At 36.4% G+C, this 26,593-nt stretch overlaps 1 protein-coding gene across 2 annotated transcripts in view; it reads right to left on the bottom strand.

The window, feature by feature from the left end:
* The window catches only part of GBE1 (1,4-alpha-glucan branching enzyme 1), a 145,948-nt gene that overhangs the window by 4,623 nt on the left and 114,732 nt on the right, over window positions 1–26,593 (bottom strand). Inside the window, exons 13-16 of one of the 2 annotated variants that reach the window (XM_050331890.1) lie at window positions 12,915–13,099; window positions 11,694–11,822; window positions 5,686–5,805; window positions 3,906–3,968 (exon numbers count right to left, since the gene is read on the bottom strand). In XM_050331890.1, the coding sequence (XP_050187847.1) occupies window positions 3,906–3,968; window positions 5,686–5,805; window positions 11,694–11,822; window positions 12,915–13,099 (497 nt within the window). The remainder of the gene's footprint in view (window positions 1–3,905; window positions 3,969–5,685; window positions 5,806–11,693; window positions 11,823–12,914; window positions 13,100–26,593) is intronic. The other variant, XM_050331891.1, reaches the window with a different exon arrangement.

Genomic DNA, 26,593 nt, shown 5'->3' with positions numbered 1-26,593 from the left:
ATCCCTCTACTTTCTGTACCAATTGCTAAACTATTACCTCAAGTCCTCTAAGGTATTACACAAACTCTGCTATTTTAAGAAGCCATGAAGACATCTAAAAACACACATATGAAGGCTCACAAGGTCTTTTCTGGTAGGGGACTGGGATATGGAGACTGGAAAACATCAGGTCTGTTTGGGACAGTTTGGATGACTCAGCTGTAAAGATGAAGTTTTTTACAAAGTTAATGTTCAAACGTTTAGTCATCAAATAATATCAAAATACTCTTTTTTTCCTCAATGGAATATTTAGAATAACTGTGGTTGACTTCACCAGCAGAAGTGCTAACACAGAGGATAATGGAGGACAGGAATCTTGCTTATAAGTCAAATACAAAACTGGTTTTGTTATCACCTTTGACCTTTTTTATACTGCATGTCCCTTTAAACTATGAGGAAGTTACACTGTCTGAAACTAGGCAAATCCCACACAGATTAAGGTTTCTGGCACTAAAATAGCATCGCCAAATACAGAGGCAAAACCACAAAAAAGAGGTTTATTTTAATCAGCTTCTTTTCCACCAACATACATAGGGAGTTCAATCAAGATCACAGTCTATTCATGATGGCTAATTTAAAACCAGGGAAATAACAACTGGTACTAGTACTGGCCAGAAACATAAGATGCTTGTCAGCCAAATGCTTACTCATGCTTTTTTTTTTTTCCTCTGTGAATATTCAGATACTTTCAAGAAAAAAAAGCGATTAGAAAAGCTAAGAAGAATACAGGAGCTCCACGTGTAGGACCACTTGTGAACAGCAACAATTATAAGCAAAAATCTCATCTTACATATTCTAGAAGAGGACTAAAATACACAACAATCTAATCTCCAAATGTTTCTAAAACCCCACAAGCAAGAGGTTCTGCAAATGGCAACTGCTACTTTCAGATCCGTCAGACTAATTCAGTACCAGGTGCAAGCACAACTGAAATGGGCTGGAATTGCAATGAACTTCATCCTGCTTTCAGGACTGGAAAACACCAAGCCCCAAAAACAATTTCAAGGTCATTTTTTAACAGATGGGAGAATTACTAGAACACAGAGCTAGATCAGGCACTGCAGAAAAATATTTGATAGCACATATTGCAGCTGGTAGATGCAGAAGGCAATGTCACAAGAGTCTGTGCCAACACTATCCCAAACTTTTAATTAAAATGAGGGCTTTAGATAATCTCATGTCTCTGTATCACTACTAATTGTCAGACACTGACACTATTCTGAGAATATAATTAACCATCAATGAATAAAACCGATTATAGCTTTTGCTTTTTGGCTATAATTTACTATACAAAACCTCAGACATTTTGGTTTTCATTTTGCTAGATGTTGCACATGACAAAGAAGGTATGCTTAAAATAAGGTGAAGTCCTGCCTTTCAATTTTGTTTTTTCAATTTACAGCTGTAAAGCACAAATATGCAGAAAATAATTTCTTAGACTGTCTGGCTTCATTTATGCAAAAGGCTGCACAGGCTGTATCTCAAAATTTCTCCTCTATTATCTTCTGCACTTTTTTTTCAGTTTATGAAAGGGCGCTTTAAAAAAGAAAACAAAACCCCATGACAAACAAGTAGACTGAAAAATAAGATAGAATGAAACAAAATTACCAATAGAGCAACTTTGGAATCATTACATTTGCTGGTGGTTTTAAGAAGTCAAACGATCAATGAAGATGAGCAAATGAATCTATAAGTCTTAATCATCAAGAGGTAAAAATAAGAAAAGACCTTTCTGGTAATAAAGTCTTACTGATTCTCCCAGCTAGAGCAGTTAAGTTTCTAACTACAATCATTCTTTCATTTAATCTGCATATCTGTGCATGCCAGGGAAGAAAATAGTTAAAGATGACATCAGTCCCTTAAAATTCAATACATAAATCCTTATCATGAAAGTTATTCAAATGAGCATTTTCAAAGCTAAGGTCACTAAAAGCTTTTAGATCATTTCACTCTATGTGAGTACTTTAATTTGTCAATAGACTCAAGGAAGCAGGAAGTTGCACTTTGACATTGAATAGTATACATTAAAGTCAAGGTTAAAAACCCAACCCTGTAAAAAAGATATTCTTAAAATAAAGTATATAATTTCAGTTTCATTTGATGTGCTAAGATTAGATCAGTGAATTCCAAAACTAATCTGAAAAAAGACAGCACTGGAGATGGGAGAAAAAGAATACTTTGACATCTATTTGTTTTTTAACTAACTGAAATGAGCTACAGAAAAAGTAAACCTAAGAGTTGAAATATGTTAAACAATTATATATTTCTCAATAAGCCATATACTACTTTTCCAGTGACACAACTTACTCTGCAATATTCCATTTAGTCTGCTTATTACTCAGGTCTGTTGGTCCACAAAGTATAAACATATAAACCACACCATTTTTAAACATTTCCTGAATTTTAGTGGGTTACAAAAAAAATTTTACTAAGACACACATTGATATCTAGTTCTTTTTTACAGCAAAATTCAGTGAAGTTGGACACCTTAGAAGAGACCAACAAAATATTTTGAATCACCTAAAAGTTTCTATTTTTATAATTATAAATATAATCTATAATATATTATAGATTAAAAAGATAATAATTATAAAAATTATTATTTTTCTTCCTCCTCCCCAAATCTAAGTTTCACACCCAACTACAAAACCTGAGTAACCAAACAAATTACTTCATCCCTAAAGGGGCGTTAGGATCTGACTGGAGTTGAAATGTGTGTGCAGCACTTAATTTACATATTGCAAAGAGATGATAAGACATAAAAACCACAAGCCTTGAAAAAGCACACATCTTTTATAAAACATACCCCAAAAAGCTTAGTATTAGAATAACACAGTGGAGATGTAAATAGAAATAAAGCTGTGCTAAAAAGAGTCTATTCTTACAGCGACAAAATGGTTCACAGCTTATGATAAAGTTTGATTATGCGGAAAGTTACGCACATTTCATATGTTTGTTAACACTCAAGAACAGAACAAGCAGTGAAATGGAAAAAAATATTATAACAATTATTTACATAAGTCATATAACAAAGGACTTTTTTGAGCATTTTTCTACGCAGTTTTCAAGGTGTGTCTGATGACTTTGAAATCTGGCCCTTCAGAGCTTTACTAAACAAGCCTGAAAATTGTACAGTGAAATGCCTAGCCGTGCTTACAAAGCTTCCTCTTCATCCGGGGTTCTTTGCACCAGGAATTTCATATCTCTCTTTTCTGATTTTGCTATGTCACCTTGAATATTTCTTTTATTAGGTGATGTTTCCACAATAAATCCTGTCACATTTAATCTTCTATTTTTGTAACACATTTGTGTGCTATTTAAGCTTGACTTGAGAAGCAGAATTATTGCATGTGATTTCATTTTGTCACAACCCTTTGGGCACGTTTTGCTGACAATATTTACTTACACACCTTAAGGGAGGTGTATCTGCCATTAAAAAATCACTTCTTTGAAGTTTGTGGTAGAGGAGGAACTAAAATTTTTGAAGCAATAAACTAAAGACTCATGCAATATGTAAAGAGAATAAAATAATTGTTAAGCAGCAGGAAAAGAACTTCTATGAGTTTATTGGGATGGCATCATATGCTTTTTGAAAAGAAACTGGAGGGGAAGACTTCTATTTGGACTTTAGAAACTGCTATTAAGACTAAAGCAACCCCCAAGCAGGACACATTACCCAAGAACTCGGAAGTAAATTGCTATTTAAGATAAAACATCTCCGTTTTACTGCAAAACAGCCGCTGGAGGCATTTACTGTAACCTTGGTTCTCTCTTAGCTGAAGATCTATCGTGCTGAATTTAGTCAGGTTTTCCAGATTTTTTAAACTTGCTTACTTGAACTCTGTGTCCTCCCATGAGTATTTTACCTTTAACAGGTGCATGTGGCATCTTCTGGGGGGGTCGCTGAAGGTGGTCTGTGAATTGAATTGCTGAAGGACACAAGAGAAAGTTTACCTGACCCACACTGCTGGGTTTCTTTCTAACCTACGGGTGCCATTGCCATGCCACAGCTTATGCTGCAAAAGTGCATTTGCTGCTTTGTTTGCCTCATGCCTTATCTTCCACATGCCCCTAGCTAATCACATCTTCACATTCTGTCACTTTTTTTTTTGTCTTTGATGACTTGCACTCACCACCTAATAGACTAAACGCGAAATGAACATTCCAAATTACAGTTAATTGGCTTGCAAAAGTTAAGTTAGTGGTAGATAATTAAGATGCTCTCCAAACACCAAAGCAAGGTATTTGAATTGGACACGTGAATCAAGAATTCTGGAAGCATTAATTTGCTACATAACCTTACATTTCTTTGTGTGCAAATTAGCACAAATACTTACCCACACTTTGAGGGCATTGTCACATAGAGATACTTTAAAAAAAAAAAAACCACCCCAAAATATCCCCAAGATCCTTTACACCAAGCACAATGAAAGTACAAGAATTCTTTCATGTAATAAAACTGTTTTAAATCAAGGAAATGAAAGAAATGCCAATATTCTGAACGCAATGAAAGAGAGAGAGAGATTAAAAGTGACAATAATTCTCAGGAGTTTAGATCTTATGAGAAATGTTAAGAGGTGACACTAGAAATTCATGTCTCCGTTCTGTCATGGAAGAGGGGTGGCTCTCACAAATCAGTGCAGATACTCCATTTTAGTGGGCTAAGATTACAAGGGTAAGTTATTTATAGGTATCAATATACCTATGCATGGAGACACAGACCTCTTCACCCATATATATGTTTTAGATACATAAATCTACTCACTGATATAAGCATTGAGAACTTTTTCACTGATCTCTTGCCTTAATTCACAGCCTTTTTGCAACTTATTTTCTTGTGCATGTGATCAAATAACTACATACACATATGTGAAAACATGTAAGGAGTGGGAAATATGTGCATGTATGTATACATATATAAAGAATGTGAAAAATGACATTTTAAAATTGTTAATTGTGGTGATTGATTTCAAGAGTAGTTAAGAAAGGCAGAGTTTTATTAGTGACCATCTCAGCTAACAGAAATTGTATGCAAGGATGTGCCTCCCACTCCATCTCAAGTGATTTGTGGGAAAGTCTTTATCCATTATTCATGCCACTTTAGGACCGGCAACTCTTAAAATTCTTGATGTGAACCAAGAAATCCTGTTCCATTTTGCAAAGTTTTTCTGTGGGCTGAGGAGGAGAAAGGCATGATTTGCTTTAACTTATTTGTGGAGTTAAGAACATGACTTTAAGAAAGCAAAGCAAGATTCCACTTTTACAGAGCTTTAAGTCAAAAGCAAGCATGAAGATGGAGTTTCTTAGGCATGAAAACAAAGCAAATTATAGTAACAAAAATGGCAACTCAAAAGCATACCAGTAGGTTTTCATGCATGTTGGCAAGGAGCACTGTGTGCCAGACACTGAAAAAGTGCATGGAAATTTAAAGGTAACGTTGAAAGAGAAAAATCAGTTAGCAGTATTAGTTATAACCAAACCATAACACTGTCATCTCTACAGTATTTACACAAAGGCTTAATTTCAGAAAATAAATTAAAACTATACCCCCCAAAAAAATACTAGATTAGACTCCATATCTGTGTAAAAAATAAAGCAAAATTTACACAGATGAAAATAGAATTAAAAAAATTAAATCTTGCTTACCATAAGTGAATTAGGTCGATAATTGTGAGGATATGCTTCAGAGAAAAACTCTGTATTGTGGTCCAGCCTTTGATGCCCTCCATATTCTCCAGCATCAGAATCCAGAAGGATTTTATACTTAAAAACAACTGTTAAGGAACTATGCCAAAATACTCTTAATTGGGAAAGAAATCAAAGCAAAAAAATCTAGCAGAACTGCAGTATCTAATATGAGAATGCTAATATACTCAATATAAAGCACAAATAATAGTAAAATCTAAGAAGAGAGTGGAAAAACAAAGAACATATAGAAGCTGGATCACATTTTGTCCTGAAAATTTAATTTTTGCATAGTAACTCATATTAAAGGAAGTCCCTTCTGCAATCTGCCGTGAATGGTAAGATAATAGCATCACAGCAGCTATGGCCATATAATTGTGACCATCAAAATCAATTGGTATTCAGCAATTTTTTTTGGTCTGTCAGAACCTGATCAAGCGTTAATGAGAAAAACAAAATTTTACACAAGAAAACCCCATAACTCCTTCGACAGTTTTCTGGGAAAGGGTTTGAATTCTTATAGCGCAGAGGAACAAAAAGAAAGTATATTTAAGAGAAGACTTCTTAAGAGACAAACATTCTGACTGCAGTTGTTAAAATGATGTGAACTATTTAACAAAGTGTAACAATCCATTGAAATATCTATACAGATACTTAAAAGGATTCAAACAGATCTAGCAAATGATAAAAGACAAAATAAAGTTGAAAGAATAAAATCAGAAAGCATAAGGGAATAAATGGGGAGATAAAGAGCTAACTCATATTCAAAATTCAACTTCTTCCTATTTAGGACAACAAAAAATAGAATATTTTAGTTTTATGATTATTTCAGTACCTTTTACTTTCTTGATTGGACATAATTAAAGCATCTTTTTCACTCCTGAAGTTACACCAGAAAGCAATCTCTACTCCCCACCACCCAAAAAAGAGAGGAATATAACAGTGCTCCAAAATCCACAATCCGCTTCCTCAATTCTAAGCCATGGAAGAATCTTATTTTCCAAGAGCTTATATTGAACAGGATTAGGGGTGAGTGAAGCACCACTCTTTCAAAAAAGTCAGTGGTTCTTAAACTGCTCTCGGGCTTCTGTGTTTGCTCAACCTTTTTTGAAAATAGGCCTGCTCAAAAACGTGATATTAACAGAATTTTTTTAAGTCCTTTTATACAACTCTCTCGCAGATGAGCTGGGAAATTTCCCAGCCACCAGCCTTACTGACTAAAATCTCTGGTGACAAGGGAGACTGAAGCATGACATAACATAAAAGTAACTGCAAATTTACTCCGAGACACTTGAGGATAAAAGACTGCACAGGTTTTGCTGACAAAGGCAACAAAGAAAAATAGATGCACAGGAGGGGAAAGAAGCAAAGCTGTCAATTAGCTACCAAATCACTAATGGTAACTAATCCCTTCCCCACAAGTATTTGCAGCACAATGAGAGAACGGTCCAAAACTGTTATATTAGTTTCTGATTTCTACAGGGCAGGTGCCCAAAGATCACCATGTTCTCTGGCAAAATCTTCATGTTTGTCACTTTTTTTTCTTTTTTTAAAAATAAGTTAGAAAAATTATACTTTGCTAACTTTCGTCCTCAATGGCGAAATTTTAGATGCACTATATACACACCTCTCCCCTCCTTTATTTTATAAACACATTCAAATTACCATTAATTTTACACAAAGCCACAAGCTATGCTTCTAGTCACTCTCTGCAGTGTCCTTTCAGCATCAGCAATGTCTGCTACTATTCTATACATATAATATTCTGTATATTTTATTAACATGGCAAGAGAATATCTCTGTCAAGCATTTCACTCCTTGCTTCTGTGATCAGCACTATACTATAAATTTAATAATTTATCAATGTTGCTGAAAGCCCTGACATGTTTAATGGTTCCCTTAAAACAAGTTACAGCAAATGCCATTGTTATGGCTACACTATTTTAAAAACAGTTTATAAAATTGTGCTAGAGAGCAATGTTAAAGTTAACATCACTGTGTCTTCATGCATATATAGAATATTTTGTGTAAATACTGTTAACCACATTCCAAACAATGGGGTCAAAAAAGAATTTTAAGATCTTCAAAATTAGGTATTTCACTGGAAAAAAATAACTAGTTTGGTAAACACGTCCATTTGCCTTCCAACTTAAAACCTCACAAAAAAAAGAGTAAATTTTCACATTTCAGAATTTTACAAGCATTTGGTTTTCTGAAGACCACTTTCACTAACACATTAAACAATAGTCGTGCATTTTAATTAAGCACATAACAAAAGTATTTCCTTTTGCAGAGAGCTCCCTTGTTTTAGTGACAGACTGTTGGAAATACTAACCTATATTCTCATTGGGGGGAAAAAAAAAAAAGCAGCATGATTTGTGTTGTTTGGTGCTCCAACTAGATTTCCTACCCACTACAGGGGAGGAGAGCAGCAAAGACAATGAACACTTGTATGGATAGAGCTGCAATTAGAAAAGCTGACACATTATCTACCACATTAATTACTGAATTACTATGCTTTTACAATATTTTAAAATACATATTTGATGTAATTTTAATGTAACGTTATGCATGTTTAATAATAGATTTGAAAGGTCAATGCAAATCACAAAATAGGACAATTTGGATTTTGTTCCTCAACGCTTACTATCAATAAAACAATCCAAGTGCTACTTGTGGGGGTGATGGTCCAGCTTCATTTAAAGCTTTGCTGAAAGGGAGAAATAAGAATTTCTACTGACCAGCTGTAAAAAGATGTAAGGTTAATTGACCACTTATAAAGAAACTCCTCCTTTCTCTGCAGTCTGGTTTTGACTCACCCAAACATCTAACATAAATGAAATACACTCAAATAATATTAAATATATTGGGTCCTCTGTATTATATATAACTGCCCTATTACAGAGAGTATCCATCAGCTTAGGAAGCCTGGACACAACTAGGCAGGACTCAGGAAGATACTCAAAAAGATTACAGGTGATCTTGATTGTTTCATGTCCATCCTTTCATAATCTGTTTTAAAATCAGGATTAGGAACTGCTATATATTGTACAACAACATGTTTAAGCATCCATACTTCTGTCTTACTGGTGCTTTCCAGACATGGAACTAGAGTATGGCTGGTATATGTAAATATTTACTTTCTTTTAAATTCATATGTAAATCAGCTTTCATTTTCTCACTGCACTTCAATACACAAAAGATTACCTAATTAAGATTTCATATTTATCTCTTGCTACCACTTCTTGGCTAAAAGCAAAGGATCTGGTTCTGGCAACAGAGATGGGATGAAGATAAAAGAACAGACCAAAAAAGATTGAAAAAACTGGGCTGAAACATTTAATACAGAAGCTAAAGGACAAAATGTATGTTAATATGGTTAATGTGTAAATATGGTTAGGACACATTAAAGAAAATAAGAACTTGGTCATTAAATGCCCCATAAACATAGGGAAAATGAAGGAAAATGCACTTTAAAGTAGGACTGTAAAGAGTCCAAAGTGCTTAGGTCATTTTGGTTTTAATAATTCTTCAATTTCACTGGAAAAAAACCTCAGCATAGTTAATTTCAAGAGGAAGGGTATCTCTGTTTCTCCCCTCCACACACTGCTAATTTTTGAGAAGACTAATTGATAAAAAGCATATGAGAGTAATTGGTTGAATTTTTAGTGAAGTTAAACACCTTGTCCTGATGAAATTCAGTTCAGAACATCTGGAAGACAGTTGAAGGTATTTAGCACTCAACTCATGAACATGTACTGAGGAGGAAGGAGGTACTGTATCTTTTTGCTTCAACCAAATATGGATGTCTTTTGCTTCAACCAAATGTGAATTTAGGGATATGTAAGTCCACGCTGGTTGGTAATCAAACATGAAATGTAGATTTACTTTTGTGCCAAGATAACAAACCTTGCTTTGAAAGGGAGGGGGGTATATAAGTAAAGTTTAATTTTAATGTGACTTACAACAGAGTGCAAAAATTGTTTAACAAAAACCAGTGTGGGATCTTAAGGAAGGAAAAGGAGCAATTTCTGAAGACTTTAAGCCCCTTTCCTGTTCTTTCTCCATCCTTTCAGCCATGTTGGTTTTGAACAGAGGACAGAAAGTATCTGCATTGAATTTTTACCACAGACTGGCCTTGGAATCCAACCACTACCCCACAGAAAGGCCTAGTCAGTATTAAAAACATAAAACTGGAAACTTATGAATGGTTCTCCTTTTAACATTCAAAGTTTTACCTACAGTCAGAGAACTAGAGACAGCTGACCTAGATGTTGATTACTCATCTACCTCAAAACTGAAGCAAATTAGGCAGAAATAATTTGTTAGTTCAAGCTGCCTGTTCCTCATGAAAAGGCTTCTGAAAGAGCATAATTTATGAAGTGAAATTCCAGCATGAGCACAGAAATGTTTTCCTTTTTCCTTCACATAATGATACAGAAACTGGGCAATAGAATATGCCACTCTGATAGCTACACTGACTCACAGTGCTGCAAACCTGTGTCCTTCCCCATGCAGATCAAAGATTCATTCCCACATTAGCATGCTGTATTTCTTATTCACACCTATTAACCTTAGGTATCAACTACTTTGATAGAATTTAACATTTGACTGATCCTAAATTAAGTTTTTTTGTCTCAACGTGCCAGTTACCCCCTGAATTCTAACAGGCAGGGACAGTTACACAACTGCACTTCAAAGCAGCGTCTTTGCCTTCAGCAACTGCATGCCAGTGACTCATTTAAGTGACCTTAGGTGCTCATTAGAGGCTCTAGGTGCACGTTGTAAATGTCAGAGAGCCTGAATTAATGTGGTGGGGTTTTTTTCCTAAAGTATATTTTTGCAGCATTTTGATGACAATATTTGTGATACCGCAAGTCTCGCCTTGCTATTTGCTTATGGACAACTCTGACTTCAGATCAGGGAATCCTAGAACCTGCTGAGCTGGAAGAGACCCACCAGGATCAAAGTCCAACTTCTGGCCTTGCACAGGACATCCCTGAAAGTACTGTCCAAATGCTTGAACTCTGCCAGGCTTGGGGCTGTGATCACTTCCCTGGGGAGTCTGTTCCAGTGCCCAACTTCCAGTGTCCAGCCTTTTCCTAATCCCTAACCAAGCCTCCCCTTACTCAGCTTCATAGCATTCCCTTAGGTTCCATCCCTGGTCACTAGAGAGGAAAGATCACTGCCTGAATGTTCTTAAGCACCCTAAATTCAGGGCACTCTGGTGCCTTCAATTCTCTCTAGGATTAAAATGCTTTGATATCTTATGCTGTGCTAAAATGGCAACGTGTAAGACAAAGTAATCACTTTTCCCATGATATTTTTATCCTGCTTTAGCAGTATATGACAGGAGCTGGACTCGATGATCCTTGTGGGTCCCTTCCAGCTCAGCATATTCCGTAATTCTGTGAAATAAAATTCCTCCACCAAATCAGTACTAGTTTTTGAATCTCCCTCAATGCTAAGTATTTGGACATAGATGCAAAACCGGCCAATTAATCAAGAGTAATCATTTACTGCTCAGCTGATCTAAGAGCACGTTCTCAGTCCAACCAGTTTTAAAACAAAAATTGTGCGACCTTCCTGATGAAGGTTTACACTATAATGCATTTTCCTGTGTGACTGCATGCACAGCATCACCTTACTGTGGTCACTTTCTGCACTTTATTGAAGTTTACTTGCTTTTTCACACCTCAACACAGTTCCAAGAAACAAGGAATCACAAGTCTTTAAACTGCAATTTTTCACTCATGCTATCTTCAAAATTATCTCTTGTGAAAAAGATAAATTCCTGAATTTCTAAATTATTTTCTTGCTGTACACAATTAAAGCAAGATTATACTGATGACAAGTAATTTCTTACCTTTTACCTGCAGTTTGCATTCGTATCAGAAAACAGAAATAAAACGAACTTTCAACTCTTAAAACTTTTCTGCACAAGCAAAAGGGTAAAGAAAAGGATATTTTCCTGGAGTTTCAATACCCACTCTGTAGTCCACGTAACTTTGATATGGATGGAAGTTAAAAATAAAAAGAAGACCTGCTCTCTCAAATGCTATGACCTTATTGGCTTCATGCTTTTCACTCACGTAGGCCTAGGAAAGAAGAAAACCAACATCAAAACAACAAATCAAACCAATAAACTTTAAAATATTTAATTTCTAACTGAACTAACAAAACCAAGAACCTCCTCACTGTTTCTATATATCATTTCAAGTAACAGACTTGAAGATTCAAGCAACAAAGGTGTGGATGGTAACATGAAAATCAAAATTGTTTACCTATGTAATGTTGTATAAAGTTTTTGATTATTAAAGCGTAGCTGACAGGTTTTATAAGGCAATATAAAATTAAAGAGGTAGATACCTGGCTGGCATAGAACACTTGACAAATTCTTGCTCAAAGGTTCATAACATGGTCTTTTTATCACACTTTCCTTTAGTAAAAAATGGATTTCTTTTATCAAATGAAATCTTCAACCTACTTGTTATGGGGATCTGCGTCCCATCTACTGTTATTAACTTTAGAAAATGCAGGGGTTTTGTTTGTTTTCTTCAGAAATCTTTGTGAGAAATAGCTTTGCTAAGCCACATTAAACCTTTGTTCTATTTGCTAAAGCCATTATTAAATAACTAGATATCAATTTAAAGAAATTATTTAATATGGATTGCATCTAGTATGAAATATTTAAACACTGAGAAATTATAATAGTTGAGGTTTTTTCATAAAAGTTACAGTGGACACTTGAATAAAAAACGCAAATACAAAAGAGGCAGGTTGAAGACTGGGAGACTAGTACTTACTGAAAGTTTCTTCTCAGAATCAGAGTAATTATTTTTATAAAGTGTATTGTCAGAACAATTTACCCTTTCCCAAAGCAACACTTGGATTAGACTACGGACAATTTTATTGTCTGCTTTATCCAATCCACAGTTACTAAATAAAAATAGGAAAAATAATAGGAAAAGACCTTGCTAGGAAGCTAATAGGAAACTGTTTCAGATTTCTATTATCTGCAGCAGATATTTCAGTGCCACGTTTTGACAACTTGAAATATATGGTGAGGCATTAAGTAATGCATAATCAAGCGCTGATTAAATTTTCTGCATGCAAATCTGGTATTGCTGTTATTCTGAACATGCACACAAATGGTGACTAGAACTTCTCATTTAGTATATACAGCTTACCTGGGGAGATGCAAGCCAGCCAAATCTTTCCTCCAATCTATTCATATCTCTATCAAAGGCATTTAGGAATTTATAGCGAAGAAGATGATCCTCAGTAAGATTAAACTGTCTCCTGGCATAGTGGTAGCTCTCATTATTCCCTATTCTGGGGAAGTCAAGCCATTCTGGATGTCCAAATTCGTTACCTGTATTTAAAAATATTAAGGATCTGTGAAATTAAGCACTAAAAATACACTAAACCTGCAGAAGTAAAATATATTAGTGTATAACTTTCTACAAGTTAGAAATTCCAAACCATATGTTTCTTTATATAAACCAATAATTTTATTATTAATATGTCTCTCAGAACTTCCACACTTGTTAGCAGGTTTGTTTTGGCCAGAGGAAAATACCCATGGACTCCAGGGGAAGTAAAAAGTAATGAATAAATTATGAATTCCATGCTATCGTGCCACATTTAAAAGTTTCCCATTCCCATCCCTCAATAGAGAGAAGACAAATTCAATCAGCTGGGATACAAATGCTACAGTCACTAAGAAACCTAAACCTAAACCCATCATTTTAATAGCCAAAATCTGTTGGTTTAGAGTCCAGTTCTGGGCTCCTGAGTACAAGAAAGACATGGAGCTCCTGGAGCAGGTCCAGTGGAGGGCAACAGAGATGATTAAGGGACTGGAGCACCTCTCTCATGAGGAAAGGCTGAGGGAGCTGGGCCTGTTCAGCCTCCAGAAGAGATGATTGAGAAGGGACCTCATCAGTGTTCATCAGCATCTGAAGGGAGAGTGGCCAGAGGATGGATCAAGCTCTGCATGGTGGCAACAAGCAGCAGAACGAGAGATAATGGGTAGAGACCGATGCACAAGAAGTTTCACCTGAACATGAGGAAGAACTTCTTGACTGTGCAGGTGATCACTCAGTGGAACAGATTGCCCAGAGAGGGCGTGGAGCCTCCTTCGCTGGAGATATTCAGGAACCATCTGGATGCAAACCTGTGCCATGTGCTCTGGGATGACCCTGCTGGAGCAGGGAGGTTGGACCAGATGACACACTGTGGTCCCTTCCAACCTGACCCATTCCGTGATTCTGTGAAATCAGAGCTACCATTCACATAACCATATAGAGAGGAACCTCCCACTTCATCAATTAAACTCCAAACAATCAAAGGACCAGTTGTATGCACTTTGGCCACCTTTTCTGGACTTTTTATCTTGGCTATAAATATGGCTATAAATACTTTCATTATATTTTCTGGTGATATAAAAAGTAACTATTGAAAAAGATGACTTGAATCTCAGTTCCTGGCTTTCTAGAAAAATTCAAAAAGACATTCCAACTGAAGCAGCAGCCTAGAAAGCAGACAGTAAAGCACAGTGCTTTATGATGATGCATTTAGTATTTGATTCTGAAAACCAGTGACTTAAGGGGTGTGACAATTTGGGGATCCAGCTGCATGTGTCAATTCAGCAACCTCACAAGGGCAGCTCCTTTTCCAAACATAACACACTGTCAGGAGCACCAGAGATACATTTCAGGTTGGGATAAAGGATGTTTGTTCAGACTTGAATCATACTCCTTTAAAAAAGAAGGTAAAAGGTTGTCATTTAATCAAGATCTTACATAGAACCTCCAAAGCAAATCTCAGCTAAGGATTCCCAGTAAGACCTCATTTGGGACTCAGTATTTGAGTGATTTTCATGTATCCGTCCAAAGTTTTCTTGATTTATATATTGTCATTATTAAATTTGAGATAAATTCAGATGGATCTGATGATTCTAACTCATGCTGTAACCCACTGCCTTGCAGACTCTCAGTAATTGTGGACTACTCATTTTACACAGGATCAAAATATGTCAAGTACCTTGAAAGTTAAACAGACACTTCAAAACCTACGACAGTTGGTTCATGAGAACCCTTTTGGAGATTACACAAGCCCCTCCTCACCATAAAACAGAGAAAATAACAGTGTACCCAGAAATAGGTATGGAAAAAACATTTCTACAAGCTGTGACTCAAGTTTTATCAATGAACTGGAGGTTTGTGGACCGACAAAAGACAGGGATGCCGGGAGAAGGCAAGAGTTTCCTGGGTGGATACCCTGCACGTGCATTCTCACCCAGCCTGCACTGCCTAGAAGACCTGGAGCAGTGACAACTACAGCCTTATATTTCTGAAGTGATTTTTGTGTGATTACATGCTTCATGGGAACAAAGAAATGAACAGAGAACAAAAGAGGAAAGCCTCATATATATTTAGGAGAATCCTTCAGAGTGGTATCCGCTTTGTAAACGGGCTGAGAAGTTGTAAATTAAATTTCCCATTCAAAAGCTAAACCACTAAATTTCATATTCAGCTCAAAACTGGAGACAAATATAAAAGAATCAGAACCACAGCAGGACTTTCAAAATGACCTTGGAACAATGCTGGACTGAGCTCTTAAACTGTGCTAACAATACGGTTTGGAAAATGAGGAAAGATATTGCTACAAAATAGATACTGTATCTAAGCAAATTCAATATTCTCTGAAGAGCTGGGCAAGGTATTACCTTCCTTCGTGATCTGCACACTACTGAAAAGATGGACTACATGAGACAGCTCAGGTAAAGACAGAAAAAAACCCATCAGAAAGTCAGAAATGATACATATCTTGAAACAACAGCCAAGAAAATCATACCTATTTGTTCAAGGAAAAAAAAACAAACCCACACCACAAAAATGCGGGAAATAAACAATAGAAGACAGCAAATAAATTAGACTAAACTAGCTCATAATTTCCATAGATTATTTCACTGTAAGTTGAGCATACTTCCTCCACTGGCTTTGCCTATTTCCCCACCACAGTAACTAGTGGTGTTCCAGTGCTGTGTTTTGTTGCCTTGTTTTATTTTAAAAAAAAAAACAAAAACACATACAATGAAAAGAAACCAAAAACAAACAACAAAAAAACCCAAACCAAACCAACCAAACAAAAAAACCCAAAACAATACAAATGCAGAAAAACACAAAAAGCAATCTTAATGTCCTAACTATCACTAATGGCTATGAAGAAAAAAAGGGAATTTAGCACAGTGCAGCAACTTGACAAAGGACTAAAATGCTTGCTGCTGTCAGAAAAGCATGTTGAGGGTCTAAACACTGCACACCTTTGACAGTCTGCTTCTACGGGCACCTTCTGCACAATCGACTCATGAGACTTTTGTACAAGTTGCTTGATTTTAAGAGGGCCTTTTGATTTCTCTTTATAGAAAGAAAACTAGAAGTCCATAAATTATAACTGAATGAAATCAAGTAGGTTATTTTCGTTATGTGGTATAGGGAAAAGGAACTAACATGTAGGATGTGGCAGGCCTACCAATCAACTCCCAAAATGATTCTGCACTTGAGATGCATTAAGGTTATGAATTCTTTAAAAAAAACCCCACGTCTGATAACTCTTTTTTTTTTTTTGGTTTGTTATTTTTTTCCTAGTTTAAGTTTATAACAAATTACAGGAGGCACTACAGGAGGGAAGTGACCAGCACTTAGTTCTGGAGATAACTAATGGTGGTACCTGAGAAGTGTGTTCTGTGTCCTTCCCCACATTCCACTTCCGTTCTTGTGAAAGCCTCTAAGTATAGAAGTACTATTGGGATTTCTTTTCCTCTAATTAATTTACTGTTTGATGTAAAGGTTCAAACTACAGATTGACAAGAAGCCAGCTGCCACAAATGATTCAAATCAAGACAATGGAACTAATGGGGAGGGAGGAATCAAGAACAAAGCTGAAATTAACTAAAATTTTGATTAGAGAAACAAAACAAAAATCCTTGCAGTACAATGTATACTAATTTTATTTAGGAATTAATTCAAGCTTGCTATTTCCTGCATATTGCACATACTGGACAACCTTACTATGTAAAAGATTTCAAGATCACAATTCCAACAAATAAATTGACTACCTATTACCATAATGAAAATTTATATCATGCTTGTTTATTAGGCTAGAAATGCATTTACACCACAAAGCAGTTACACTGCTGCTGATTCCTTTGAAGTTGTGCCCCACAGGTCATTCAAGTTTTCTTGATCTTTCTTGTTTAGACATCTTTACTAGCAACTCTCAAAGATTCAGGCTAAGCAGAGCTGAAGGGGTATTTAAATGATGGAGCAGGCAGTATCAAGAGATGCCTGTTATTTTGGATTGTTTGTATTTTGAATTAAGTATGAACCTAAATACTTTAAAAGCAGTTAAGACAAGTAGCTTTTCGATACAACAAAGGTAGGAAGTTAATTAGGTGTACAAGGCTGAACAAGTTATTAAACGATATAAAACACTACAACAAGATTCTATTTAAAGCTGATGAGCTGGAGACTGGACATACTGGGACAAAATTTCAACAGTTCCACCTTAAAGTAGATCTATCAGGGTATGTGGAGTTACAGCAATTTAAAGCAGCCAGATAATTATCCAGGAGTTGTAACTGATTTGAATTTAACTTCACTGCCTTTGTGAACAACGATGACAGTGCAACAACCTGCAGATTATAAATAGAATCAATGTAAAAGAGATTGAGATAGCCTGTGATATTTATTGTTATTTCAAAAGATAAACACTTCAAACAATGAATCCTCATTTTCTCTAGTAATCTTCTTAACATTCATTACTACCAAAACCAAGTAAGAAACACTATACTGCCTTCAAATGATGAGGGAATGAGCTTCATTGCCAGCATTCATTTAGTCTTGTAATCCATGCAAAATTAAAATAGAGTGAAATTCCAAATGCGCTCCTCCCCAAACAGTTGAGTTAGATGACATGAAGACATTCATATTTTCTTTTAATCCTTTACCACTGGTATTCAATGACATATTGGGTCAGGCAAAAACTAACAAAATCAATTCAGGGAAAAAATTCTATTGCAACTCCTGCATAAAGAAGAACCAGACCAGCTACAGAATGAAATCCTGAGGAATTCCATTGGAATGTCTGAATTGTTCCCACTTCCTACCAAGTTTGGTCTGTCTCCAATAATTTCCTACTGATATTTAAAAGTTAGGAATTTTTGTACCATACCAATTTTATAACATTGATAAAAGGGTTCCAAGCTCTTAAAAGAGATAATTTCCCACTTGTTCCAACAAAAATTCCAGCCATGCCAAACGGCACTGTTCAGTTCTCATATTTCAAATCTACAACTCTCTTTTTTCAGATTAATTACAGAGAAACCCCTCAAACCAAGTAACAAGAAAACAGCAGCTCTGCTCAGAAGAACCAACTGTGTACCTATACCAAGAAAGGCTGGATGGTTGAGAAGCTTTCTTATATAGAGGAATAGCCAGGCACAGGCATAGTGGACAGGCCACGGCATTGCTTACTATGATTTACTTTATTTTTCTACAAAAGCAGAGTATGTGATGGTTATGCCAACATGCTTGTATGCAGGGCTAAGAGCTGGACTCAATGGTCCTTGTGGATCCCTTTCAACTCAGCATATTCTGTGATTTACAGAGAAAAAAAAATAATTATCTGGAATAAATAACTCCAGATAAATAAAATAAAAGAATATTCAACGGAATAGTAGTACTGACAATTGTATTCAGTTCCTAAGGGCAGATGAATGTTTTCCCTTGAATGCTTTACTGAGCAGAGCTCAAGAGTTCCTGCAATTCATACAAGAAAAAAAGACTACCATGAGAAGTTAACGAAACTAGAGGGGACCCTAAGAGAATGGTTATTTTATTCATTTACTCTTAGAAACTTTCAGTCCTGAAAGTTTACATTTCAGCACCCCTCTCCTTGTGTAGAATACAATATTTCAGATTTAAAATTTACTCCATGCCCTCGTACAGTATTAAAAAAAAAAAAAAAAATAGACGCAGTAATTAAACTATTTGTGGTGCTTTTACACTGAACTAGTTCCCATTTTGCTGTTTCCTATTGGATGCATCTTGGTAAAAACAAGAGACTGACTTTGATACTGTGGCATTTCCACCGGGCTCTGTGTACACTCACAGTATACATTATTTAGGTAACCACTTCCAAGAGCTTGCTAAAATATTTAAGAGCAGAAATATTGCACAACACATTGCAGAAGTTTTAAAAAAAAAAAATAAAAACAATAAAATCAAAATTCAACAAAAACATACAAAACCTACGTCAAGAAACTTTCCTAGGACAGAAGATGCAGTCAAAGAAGTTTAGCTAAATGTGGTGCATACATTTCTGGGTACTGACTGGAACCACAGCTGACAGGTTAAAGGATTTGAAAAGTGAATCCAGGACCAGACTAGAGCAGGAGAGAGGTCACACAAAGAAGGATATTTAATAAATAGCAGTTTACTTGCTGGTGTCAGTAAGTACAGCATTTCATCGTCCAATTTTGAAAGAGCACATAAAGGATCGAGAAAGAAAATGTAAACTGAAGAAAAACTCCACTTAAACAATGTCTGATGCATAGGAAAATTAAAGCTTTCCACGTTAAGTAAATTAATAAATTTTAAAAAAAGTTCAATATTATTCTCTTCTTGCTATAAGGACAAATCTATTTACTTAAATAACTATAAGTTTGTTAACAACACAAAAGAAGAAAATTTTATATTAAAGTTTGGGAAAAACTTCTTAAAAAGTAGGGGGGAAAAGAAAAGGCATTCTAAAGTAAATGTTAGTAAGCAAAACAGAAGGAGATGGACTGTGAGAAGCCTTGCAGGTTGTGGAAAAGTAATCTGAAGGAAAAGAGAGACATGGGGATGGAGAAGAGGGAAGTAGCATAAGACAAAGCAGAGAAACAGAAAGACAATTGTTAAATTAGATGGTCTTATCTGGGGTGGGGGAAAGATAGGGAAGTAGTAAAGTAGGTTTGCATACGGGAGAAGTCATACCCAAAAGATATTTAGTAGTTTCTGTTACTTCTTTTTGCATATGCACAGACATCCATTGTATCCCTACCAGCCTGACTGAACATGGCATTGTCACCTCAACCCTCACAAAGGTGAGAACAACAGTCAGAGAGCATCAACTCTCTTGTCTTCAGGTACTACTCAAATGCACACAGGGTCCATCAGCAACCGGCACATCATCTATTCTGGGAAACTGGCTTCTTTTTTTATATAATTATATGCATTACAAATATTTATATCTACATAACACACACTTCATATACAGAGTTGATGCAACAAGAAAAAAAAAAAAAGGCAGAAAAACCCCTGATTTAAAACTTATACTACTGTCTAAACATCAGACAGGTCATCTTAATGCCAAAGTAGGAAAAAAACCAACCAAACAAAAGAACTAAAAAGTCTTGTTTTCTTGAAAGAGTACAAATCAGCCATCAGAGTATACTACTTCTGGTTACAGGTCTAAACCTCTTCTTACCTAATGACCTCATAGTAGTATGTTCCCAAGATTCTTCCTTGACTCACATATCACTGCTTTGAGAATACATTAAAGCTTCTTTCTGCCAGCTGCCTCCTGCCCTCCATCTGAGGCTGACTTGACCCTGCCATGCTAAGAATCTATTTATAAACTTCCTAAACACATCTGCTTTAAAAAACATCTCTCAAGACCTTCATGGTTTTAACCATCTCTCATTTGCTGTTGCTTCCAGTGAACCTGGGCACTCATTGTTTTCAAAACCAGAATGATGTGTTTACTGTAAAAGTCTTTTAAAAGGCACAGAATCATACTGGCTTTTCCTCAAAGAAATGGAAAGCTCCAAAGAGCCACCACAGCACCTGAAGCAGGTGGTACCTGGGCACGGTGGTGCAGTTCTTAAAGAGTCCAGACACTTGCCCTTGATGTGCTGAGTCTCGGGGCTGTGGCTGCCAATGTTAAACTCCTCTGATGCAGAAAACCAATCAATGGTATTTCTGAGCTCCCTTATAAGATGTGTTTATTGTAATTAAGGAAATGGAGTTATTTGTTTTCTGAATATTACGTATGTGATTTGTGAATTTTGAGGGTATAACCAGTATTTTGTCCGCAGGACTTGGCACTGTTTCAAAGCAAACTGTTACTGTCACGTCTCACCCCTATGAACTTGCATATAGACAAATATATATTAAACATAACAAGGGAAAAAGGTAATGAAATGGTTTATTTTTGTTTCTAAACACAACTCTACACAACAGCTGAAATCTTAGGTGTAACTAACATCTAACCGGAGCCATGCATTAGATACGCAAGGATATTTGCCTAAGAATTAGCTGGAACAAATAGAAAAATGGTAAAATCAAGCAGAGAAACAGCTACAGAGCCAGGTGTATTGCATGTGAGGCAGTCCTATTCTGGAATAATTCCAGTGTGCAACATTCTCCCTACAGGAGACTTCACTACAACAGAGACCACGCTATCCACACGTTTTTCAGCAGCGCACTCACAAGTTGAGTTTTGCAACCTGCCTGCTCACTCCTCAGTCTCTTTGTGAAAATATATAGGAGGTAGTAGTTCATGTTGGTAGGTTATCACTGTTCTTTTCAAATGGACATTCTCTAGATTTATGAGGGCAGCTTGGCTGGATCATGGCTTGTACTTCAAACACAAGGTTGCAGGGCTGCGACAGCCCTTACTTGAGGAGCTTATTTCTTGTTCTCTGATAACATTTTATTGATATCTGTTTGTACAAAGATCTGCTTCACCTGTTTAGTAATCCTGGAGTCAGAGATGCCCATCTGTGAGCATGGTCTCAGACATGCATTGTATGACATGTCCCAGCACTACACTTCGCTCTGAGATAGGGAACAAACGGGAAAGTTATGCAGAGGACTGAAGAAGAAGCAACAGCACAATTTATTTGTGTGAGGTTCCAGCTGAATGGCACATGAACCTTCAGTGCTTAAACAGCCCACACTTTACATCCAGCACAGTTCTGGTGAATGTATAATGATCTGAGCTGCTGTGAGTGAATATAAACCCTGTATGTCTGGACACGGTTTAGTCTCCAAGACTTATCTCTGAGATAATTTGTAAAGCTCAAAGGCCTTCTGGGAGTCCTTGCACAAAACAACAACAACAAAAAAAATGCAGAAATCAGCATGGAAAATAAAATTCAATATCCTAATGTCAAAATAAAAGTTTACAGAAAGAAAAGGAATGCAAATTGTGATATCAGCTTAGAGAACTCTCATGCATCTTGAGTGTTAGCAGAGAATTTCACCACACTGAAGAGTGAAAAAACAGTAAAATGATTCTGAAATAAGCCACACATCATATTTTATAAGAAAATGTCGAAATTAAAATCCTTCCAGGTTCCTTATTCAGCAATTAAACATTAGAGCAACATATGGCTAAGAAGTTTTTGACCATAAACACATCTTCCAATTACACACTGTTCAGAAAATAGAGATGGGTAAGATACAGATGGTTTTTTTCAAAGTGCTCAATTATTATGGAGTTTGACAACACCCCTCCAGCATAATGCATGGAGTGCTTGGTCAGTCAACCCAAACTGCTCATTAAGGAGAAAGGCAAGTGCTGTGACCCAGAATTGCATATTAGCAATGTTTCAGAATACAGAAAGCCTTACAGAATGAGAAGAGTTGCAAGCATTTTAAAGTCAGGTTTCTCTTACAGAATGTCCTCAAACAATTTGTTTCAAGAAATAGACTTGCCTCAGCGAGCTGATAGAAAGCACAGCACAGACTTCTTACTGTTCAGCCGTGCATTTTCTCTCTACAGTTACTTCAGTTCCACTTCTTAGCAGGAAAACATTTAAATTTTCATTGTCCTCCTACCTTGCAGCGAAAAAATTTTCAAGACTGATGCTAAATAATCACGTACTGAGGATTCAAGGTTAGATCAAGTTAGTTTGTTGTCGGTTAGGGGTTATTTTTGTTTGCAGTTTGTGTGGTTGGTTTTGTTTTTACGCAGCAGATGAAAATAAATGCCAACAACTGACACTGGAAAAGATTGGCCAACTATCCCTTTTGCGTCAGGGCTACTGCTGATGGATGAATGAAATATTAGCCATCTGTAAAATTCAAACATGCTGGGGAAAATTTAAACACAGAATCCCCATTTTGAGAGTCATATACTTTGTTAATAGTTTGAAATAATCCTGACATATATCAGTTAACTAATCTGTTTTCTATACAGTTATTAAAGTAAATGTGCTACAGGAGATAAAATCCTCCAAGCGCAGCTGTTGATCCACAAAACTGCAACATACCACTGAAAAAAGGAGGAGTGACGTTCCCATTCGCATCCCACAGTCCCACTTCAAGCAGAGTAACTCTGGGAGACAGTGATAACTATGTCTAGTCACTGACAAGAACGTTGGTTTGGTGTTTTCTAGCTCTGTTTAAAGACAGCAAACCCACCCACCCCAAAGCAGAGCACAACACAGGGTCATGTATTACTTTTTGGCATTTCCACTCAAACCAACACAGCTCTTCAGTATGATTAGCTGGGGTTTAGAAGGAAGTTTTAATCTAATAACTCAAGTTAAAACATGTGGCTCTTCAAAATACCACCCAGCTGTACTGCAGGTAGATTCAAGTGGTTTACAAAGAATGACACTGTCTGAAATCAAAACTGACTATTTAAGCTAGGAAAATACAAGCCTGCCAAAAACCTCCTTGTGGAAGTGTGAACATTTTGAACAACCTGAGGAGGAAAGAGGTAGCCTCAAAAGTCTCAAATTCTCATTTGGCCTGTGCCAAATTAAACAGTATATTTACATTTTGATTAATTTTCCTTCTGCTTAGTAGTAAATAAATACATGAAGCAAGTATCATAATCAGTTTAAACTCTACCAAGAGAAAATAATTTCCTGATTGTTTCCTCTCACAAAAATTCTACTTTTCATCTTAATCTGGAAAAAATTTTAGCTTTGAAATATAGTGATATTCCAAAGAACAAGACTGCTGCTTTGCAGTGTTTCAAAAGCAGTATCCTCAGTGGATGGTCAATATTTATGCTGCCATAAACATAATTAGTGTGTGTATCAGAAGAACATCCCCCAACAATTTACGTACTTTTTGCATTCATTGTTCTAGAGTCTTTAGTTTCCTTCCCTTCAATTTTTAGCTTCAGGGTTTTGGTTTTTGTTTGTTTGTTTTGTGGGGGATTTTCTTTTTTAAGATACTCTTACATAAGAAATGAAAGATGACGAGTAGTTTATGTAAGCCTCTAACTTGAAAGCGATTTTTCTAAGTGATGTTTATTAGTTTTAGCATATTTCCAGAGTGCTAGCATGATATCTTATAGTGACAGCATAATCTGCTGCAAGATCTCTGCTCATTAGAGTCAACCATAACCAGGATGTCTGAGGCAAGATTATTTGTATTGCTGGTGGGGTTTTTGTTTGGTTGGGTTTTTCTACGTGGAAATGGATATTGAAGCTTGCAAGTTTGTTTTTTTCAGATCTTTTCAGTTAGAGATCAGGAGTGAGGGTCTCTTTGGCCCTTTTTCGTGCTAAAAAAGGGGCAGGTTTTAAGAAGAGTCTCATCTGCCTGACAATCAACTGAAGTACTGATGACTATCAGTCAGTATATTGAACTGACTAAGGAATTGACTTCTGTCCTGAGGTACAAAATATATAATTTGAATTGAAACGTCTTGTTTATCTCTAAATGAGATCTACTAATGAAGATGCACAAAAGTTGTGTTGTAATTCTGACCTGTTCAAGGTAGTTACTCTCCTGGTGTTCTCTCTCTCCCTCTTATTAGAATAGAGGCCAAATCTCACACAGTTTCCAAAGAGTTATTCTGAACTTTCTGCAAGATATTACATATGTGTCTATGAAGAGGGTGACTGCACCTGAATGATGTTAAAAATCAGAATTCATTTAAAATCATTGAGATGTGCTACTTCCACAAAAATACTTAAGTCTTGGAATGCTCACTGCTCTTAGATTTGCAATTGCATCACGTGGACATTATGCATACATGCCTAATATGAAAGAAAGTGTTACAAAATTTGATTTTTAAGCAGCTTAAACCTAATCCTTGAGCCATCTAGTCACATCTCAGAGCATACAAATAAAGGAAAAGTTAAAATATCATAACAGTATAATGCTTGCATATTATTGAAATATTTTTATAAATGTTTACAACACCAGAATAGGATAAAGAAAGGCTGTAAGTTAGAACCAGCCTCTGAAGAGCATCACCTTCTAATACTAATCTACTATTAGCCAGACACTGAAAATTTCTGATGCCATCATTTTTAGGCTATGAAAGTAAAACCCAAACCCAAATGGTTTTGCATAATGTAGACTTAGCAACTTTATGAAGCAGGTCTCTGTTTGGGTAACTGAGAAGGTGCTTCCAGTCTGAGTGGGCATGTGGAGACTGCAACTACAGCAAAGGCTACAGAGACCCTGACAAGCAGAGTGATGAACAAATGGGCTGGATTCACACTGCAGAAGATAGTCTTGACTCACCTGGACATTAAACCAGTGTCAACATAACTGAGAAGTGGGTGAAAGAAAAAACAAAAATACAGGGAAGGATAAAGAGGAAAAAAATTTAGCATGTACAGGTATAGCCCAGCAGTCAATAGGTTTGGAAGCTGAAGCAAAACATTGTTCCTCAGATAAAAAAAAGGACTTAAAGAATTGGTACTGATGGCACCTCTACTGCAAGTAGCAGATGAGTTACAAAATAACCACCAAAGTCTGAAATCTGTAAGATCTGAGCACAGTTGTCCAGTGAGGCCTTTGTCTTTCTTGTTGTTTTTTGGTATGTGGGGAGACCAGGAAAAGTAAATCACAATATTGGGAGAACTGGGTGGAAACAAATTGTTGGTTGAAATTGAAAACATAACAGGGAAACAAACTAGACTAACTGAACATTACCCAGCCTTTCAAAAATCAATTGTGGCAGAAAATGCCCTTTCTGCATGTTTAGTTAATCCTTCACACTCTCCTTCCCTTGTACTTCTGAACAGGACATGCCTTACAAAAACTGCTTTAAGAGACATCAGAAGAGCCATAATATGCTCTGGCTTAAGTGGTATTAGTCCACTCCTCTTTCTCCAGTTAATCATTCTGACTAGAGCCAGAAAGACCAGAGAAAAGATTTTGGTCATTTGCTCCCCAATAACAGGTCATTTGATCATGGGCTTTTAAGATGTACTTAAGAGTGTCATCAGGCAGAGCTTCTGCCAGCTACCTATCTCATCTACCAATTTTCAGGGTTTAGTACAGAAAATTGTTCCAGTGACTGAGGAATCCCAGATGCCCTAATGCACTCCAACATTTCCTGATGATGGTACATTACATATGTAACTCCAGACACACATCACCCCATGCATTAAGAATGCTAGTCTGAGGCATATGAGCCAAGCAGCACGGGTTCACAAACAGCAGCAGAGGACACCTGCTAGACTTCAAACCACTGGTGATGGTTTTTGGTTGCTTCTTTTTTTTTTTTTTTTTTAATTTATGAGAGCGTCAGAAGAACTAAAAAATGGCTAAGAACTTTCTGCTAAATAACCTGTTGCATTTACTACATTGCTTCACGCCACCAGCTTTTATGAAGGGAGACATTGCTCAGCATGTTTTTCCTCACCCAAAGCCAACAGGAAAGCAGAAACCACATGTTTTGCTGCACATATGTTGCCAGGAAGATGGTCTCAGAGTACAGAGTCAGGTGGAGTGACTGAGACACTACGGGTGACTAAAGTGACTTGCCTAAAGTGACTGGCATATACACAATAAACCAGAAAAATATGGGGTTTTACAAATCCAGTTTACTTCCTGAA

Source organism: Myiozetetes cayanensis, unplaced genomic scaffold, assembly GCF_022539395.1.
Source record: "Myiozetetes cayanensis isolate MyiCay16 unplaced genomic scaffold, myiCay2020 scf5-8, whole genome shotgun sequence".
In the NCBI taxonomy this organism is placed as follows: Eukaryota; Metazoa; Chordata; class Aves; order Passeriformes; family Tyrannidae; genus Myiozetetes; species Myiozetetes cayanensis.
This window is presented reverse-complemented; position numbering and strand designations above follow the sequence as displayed.